The sequence below is a fragment of the Pinus tabuliformis genome, chromosome 2_1 (assembly GCF_031772625.1).
Source record: "Pinus tabuliformis cultivar Carrire ecotype Pingquan chromosome 2_1, CPIR1, whole genome shotgun sequence".
NCBI classification, from domain to species: domain Eukaryota; kingdom Viridiplantae; phylum Streptophyta; class Pinopsida; order Pinales; family Pinaceae; genus Pinus; species Pinus tabuliformis.
Genome location: NC_142299.1, coordinates 129,985,011 through 129,990,939, shown reverse-complemented (window position 1 = coordinate 129,990,939; position 5,929 = coordinate 129,985,011). Strand labels below are relative to the sequence as shown.

Sequence of the window (5,929 nt, the reverse complement as noted above, 5' to 3'; positions counted from 1 at the left end):
ATATCCACCTTGATCTAGAGGGGACCCTGAATCTCTGTTACCTTGAAGAATGTTTTTGTAGGAAGAACCTCCCTTGGGTTGATGCTGAGGTGCTGTCTTTTTCCCCTTGCCTCCTCCTGAGATGCTTGGCTGTCCCTGAGGTAGGGTCCCTCCTCTCAGCGTGAGGTTTAAAACAATGGGTTTTCCTGGACTAATCTCATAGCTTCCCAAGGTTTTGTTGTCCTGGAGAGACCACCTGCCACTGACTAAATGTTGGATCTGACCAGGATATCCAGTCAATGCCCAAATTTGTTGTTTTAGCTGCAAAATAGTGCTTTCTGCATGTACCCATACTAAACAGGATTTCCCCTTGGGGGTTTTAATAAAAATCTGAAACCGAGATGTTGTTACCTGATGTCTGCGTTTTGGCTGAGTTCCTGATCTGCCTAAACCAGTGTTGCTGCTGATTGCCATGTGATCTAGCTGTAAGAAATCTTCCAGATCTGACCTCTTATTGGGTCGTTCTTCCATTTGCATGTCACGGTCTGCGTGCCCTTTGCTCAATCGATGCATATTTACACCGATCTACTGCCTGGGTTCTAGGTATTCTTGAATCTTGATCTGATCGGATAGATCTGGCCCGGATCTGCAGAGTTTGGGCCAATCTATTGTGTGATGGAGCAGATCTGCAACATGCAGTCCCCCATCTTTGAATGCAGGAGGCGGGGGTAGAGAGGCAGTGTTGGCGTGAGCGTAAGCCTGATGAACAACAGACTGGCGATGGAGACGGCCACAGAGAGAACCGGCGTGCGTGGTGGGAGCGTAAGCACAGGTCTTGACTCCTGTGCTGGCCAAATGGTCCGCGGACCACGACCTCCTCATCGTAATCCCAGGGGCCGGTATGACAGATAAAAACTTGCGGAGAGCCACAGGCGGGGACGACGATGCGTTTTCATGGCAGGCAACAGCGCCCTGGTGCTTGGCCTCATCCGCTGCGAGATCTGTAGAGTTCATCATCATTCCTCCACCTAAACCCTTGTCTTCAAAAGTAATTTAAATTGCTTTAAGAAAAATTTTAAATGATTTCCAAACTCTGAATAGGCTATTAGATGTTAAAATTCCATAAAAGAATTTGTGTTTTATTAATTAAATATGAAATTTCATTTATACATGACTAATGTATCAAGATAGGAAAATTATCTTGGAAACATAATCTGTTGGTGAGAGAATATGTCAACCACACACCAAACTAGAGAAACTATTTCTATAAAAAAAAAGACCTCTTTATATAGAAAGTCACAACTAAGACAAGTAAGAATTAATATTCCAATATTACAACTAAGACAAGTAAGAATTAATATTCCAATATTAGAGTTAACAAAGTTTTCTCATATTAACAATGGATTTTCTCTCTAAACATATGGGAAAACGAGAAAACTATGAATAACGTAAAAGCTTACATAATCATAACTTAACTGCTTCTGTTTAAACAACCATTTATTATTTTCATAAAACTGCAGGAATGATGGGGAAGGTTTTTAGAAAAGGGGAAAAGTAATTTGACAGTGATGTGATCATTAAAGAGATGAGTTGCAGGTAAACAGGGTGAGGGGACTGCAATTAATGGCGAAGCGCTCTGCAACGTGATTCCAAACTTCTCACTCATGTCCATGTTTTCTAGTGTGACTCCATCCGGGAGAGACCAGTCGAAATAGTGGAGTAGAGAGGCTATAACCACGTGAACCATCCTATGAGCCAATGGAATCCCAGGGCAAATCCTCCTTCCTGCTCCAAAGGGAATCAGTTCAAAGTTTTTCCCTTTATATTCTATGTCAGAATCCATAAGTCTCTCAGACTCGAACTCTGTGGGCTCATCCCACATGGTTGTGTTTCTTCCTATTGCCCATGCATTTGCCAGCACCTAAGTTTCCTTGGGTATCATGTATCCTGCTACTTCACAACTGCTCTTTGCTCTGTGAGGGAGAAACAAAGGTGCTGGCGGGTGCAATTGAAGCGTTTCTTTCACCACTGCATGAAGATAAGGCAAGCGATCGATGTCACATTCCTCAACTCTTCCGTCTTTCCGAAGTACCTCCAATTCTGCTTGAATTTTTTAATTATTTGAGGATTGTGAAGGGCCTCAACTATTGTGCATTCAACCATTGAGCTGCCTGTTTCGCTACTGCTAAGAACAAGACCTGCACATCATCACTCACAACAAATTGAGACTCAAGAAAGTTTTAAAATCCATCTTAAACTAACTAAATCCATTTTGAATTTTGAATTTATATCTAAGAATTAGAATTACATATAGAAAGGGGATAATGTCTTTCTTGGTCATTGTTTCTCCTCTCTCGCTTCTGTAATCTAACAAAATGTCCAAAAAGTCTTTTGCCTTGCCACCATTGTTCTCTGTCCCGCCTTTTTTTTTTTTTCTTTTGAATTTGAGGCTCTACAGATCTATCCAACAACCCGAAGACAATGCTCTCGTATTTTGTTACATAGCGGGTCATGCCCTGAGGATCCAAAATTCGTAGAAAAGGAAGGAAGTCAACCAGGTAAGGCTTTCCCCCGAGTACCATCAACTTGGTGACCATTTCTTTGAATTCTTTAGTAGCTTAAGAGTCCTGTCTGAACATGTTTTGAGAAAAAATCAAGTTTCCCAACAGATTCAGACTTGTAAGAAACACAATTTTCCCAATATTCACACCCTTGGCCTCTCTGGAATCCTCAAAAATGGATTTAAGGGTGGAAAGGTGTTGGTGTACATGCACTTAGACTAGCTGTGTTGGTGTACATGCACCTAGATTAGCTCCAGTTAACTTATTGCTTGCATGTGGCACATGTACGCATTAACATAAGATAAAGCACACATAGCTTTAGTTAGCTTTAGTTATTGCATGTACAACTAAGCTTAACTTAGCTGCCTTTATGTATTTATTCTAAAACTAATATTGTAGAATCACTTTTTCATTCTTTTCTCAATTCTTGCTCGCTTCCTTCCTTCTCTTGCAAGTTTGTTATTGTTTTGCAGATCTAGATCTATCTGTGTATCTCAAAAATCTTACATGGTATCAGAGCACAGGGATTTGTAATCAGTGCACAAGCAATTTTATTTGCAGGTTTAGAAGATTGAAGCAACAACAAAGAATGGAGTCTAAATTGGAGTTTCCACAATCGGCAATTCTCACTCCATATAATTATTTCGAATGGAAGCCAAAGATTCAACTTCATCTCAGAAGTAGAGGCTTATTTCGAATAACCATGGAAACTGAAGTTGAACCAACGTCGGCAATGGAGAAAACAAGATATTTCAATCGCATGGACGAGGCCTTCGGTATCCTATGTTTATCTATTTCTCCGGAACTGCTATTTCATGTTGAATCATGTTCAACTCCAAATGAAGTATGGAAAAAATTGGAAGAATTTTTTGGAAAATAGGATGAAATGCTTAGAATGATAGACGATTCGATCACAACCTATAGAAATCGTCATGAAAGCTTTAGCTTAGAACTGGCCGTGTACGACGACGACGAACCTCTGGATTCGATTTCGAACTTGTGAGAGATTGAAAGGCAAACAAGCTTACAACCCGATGATGACCAAGAGTTCGAATTCAAGGGTTTCGTCGTCGATCCTGAAAGAACAAGCGATTGAGCTGCCACAAATGTACGGAAATTGAGAATAGCATTGCATCCCGAGGTCAAAACCGTTGCGGCCACTGAAGCATCGGATAATTTTACAGTGTTGGTGCATGTTAAGGCTCCACTGGCCAGCGAATCTTCCAAGAAACGGAATCACGAAGCGAGACTCGTCGTCGATCAACTGGTCTGCGCGGGAAGCACGAATATCACCGAGGGTTTGAGAATAGGCATGAGCCTCGTTGTTCCTGCGCCTGCAAATGAAGGATATGCAAAGATCCTCCATTTGACAAACAACGACGAGGATCTGAAGGCCACGAGAGTGTCTCTGGGAGTACTGGGGGCCATCTCACAGTTGACGTTTAAAGTGGAGAAAATGTTCAAGCGGTCGGTCACTCTGGATCTGAAAGACGACTCGGATCTGGAAGAATCGTTCGTGAGCTTCGCTAAAGCCCATGAATTTGGGGATGTAAGTTGGTATCCTTCTCTCCATCAAACCGTGTACGGTATCCGGGATAGAGTACCTGTTGACGTCTCAGGAAACGGGAAAATTTCCAACCCAGCCTTTCAACCGATGACAGTGCAATCTGTTGTGCAGAGTAGGAAAATCGAAGAAGAGATCTATGCGAGGAGAGACAACGGTAAGCTCTGCAACATATCCAAAATCCAAATAACCCAAGGCGTGCAGACGGGAAATGGATATCTGAATGACGGGCTAACGTTCAAGGGATACCCGGTGATTCGGCCAGCTAACGAAATAGGTATTGCATATTTCTGCACGGGAGTCGGCTTTGCAAACTTACACCTCTTGATATTCAGATTTAGGGCCTCTCCTAAATCAATTTCAGCAAAAGTATTCACAGGAGGAGGTACATGGACTCCGCTTGTCTCCACAGGAATGTCTTCGTATGCATCGAAGTTTATACCTGTATTCACCTGGTCAAAGACGTCGTCAGCTTTCAAGTCTTTGGCGAAGGGGTTTACTTCGCATTCACGAGAGCCACCAGAACGAGCGTTGGAGGTAGTATTACCCCACCCGCATCCTCCCGATGCACCCCATGAGGGTTTTTCGCCCCAGACCGGCTTCTCGTCCCAGCCTAGAGACTTTTCAGATTTTTCACTCGGGGTGAAGGGCACGACTGCCTAGAAGTTGTCTTTTCTCTACTTTTGCATTATATTTTGAGGGGGGGTTTTCTTCCCACTGGGTTTTCCCTCTTTCCTCCTTTTTATGCATTGTATATGGGTACCTAAAATGGCCATGTTGCCAGGACTCATTCATTTTGCATCACACTCACCTAAGTTATGCTTCAGGGGGGGTGTTGGTGTACATGCACTTAGACTAGTTGTGTTGGTGTACATGCACCTAGATTAGCTCCAGTTAACTTATTGCTTGCATGTGGCACATGTACACATTAACATAAGATAAAGCACACTTAGCTTTAGTTAGCTTTAGTTATTGCATGTACAACTAAGCTTAACTTAGTTGCCTTTATGTATTTATTCTAAAACTAATATTGTAGAATCACTTTTTCATTCTTTTCTCAATTCTTGCTTGCTTCCTTCCCTCTCTTGCAAGCTTGTTATTGTTTTGCAGATCTAGATCTATCTGTGTATCTCAAAAATCTTACAAAAGGACCTGATCTCTTCTGAGATGTTGCAAGGCCTCTAGTCTCTTGAAACTGAAGAGCTCTGTATTACAGAATCTTCGAAACATACGCCAATGAGGCTCGCAGGCGCTATTCCATGTCAAGGAACAATCATTGTGGTTGTGGGTCTTGGCTGCTTCTATGACGGTTCGTCCTAAAAAGAGTTGGTCATGAGTCTTCAACACTTTCTTGGCCATGGCCGGAGATGAAACTACCACTGTGGTTCTCATTCCGAGATGAAGGGTCATAAGAGGACCATATTTTGCAACAAGGCGAAAAAGAGGCTCATTGGGCTTCGTCCGAAGGTGGAGGAGATTCCCAAGAATGGGCCATCCAGGAGGTCCTGGAGGCAGCTTCCCAGCTCCCTTCCTTGACAAGATAATGAGCTTTGAAATCAACAATAATGTCATGAAAATCATTACATGATACCAGAAGCCACTAATTCTACCCATTGCTCTGCTATGTTGTGGATAATTCTTAAAATAAAGCTATGTAATTGCTGACAAATTAGCCAAAAAATTTTGTGTTTTGAGTTATCAGAATTAGGACAACAAATTTATAAATGTAGTAAGTTATCATTCAACAAATTATTAGGGATAGTAGATTAGTCAGATAATGGATAACGAAATTAGAAATATGTGAGCTAAATAATAATGTATTCAT

General features: G+C 41.9%; 1 protein-coding gene and 1 pseudogene across 1 annotated transcript; both read right to left on the bottom strand.

Moving 5' to 3' along the window:
• Positions 1 to 1,450: 1,450 nt before the first annotated feature.
• On the bottom strand, positions 1,451 to 2,618 carry LOC149199114 (geraniol 8-hydroxylase pseudogene; annotated as a pseudogene).
• A 2,626-nt stretch (positions 2,619 to 5,244) lies between these two features.
• LOC149199113 ((S)-N-methylcoclaurine 3'-hydroxylase-like protein) lies at positions 5,245 to 5,718 on the bottom strand. Its single transcript, XM_089400463.1, has one exon. The coding sequence runs from the start codon at positions 5,716 to 5,718 to the stop codon at positions 5,245 to 5,247; it is 474 nt and encodes a 157-aa protein (XP_089256589.1).
• Between the last annotated feature and the right edge of the window lie 211 nt (positions 5,719 to 5,929).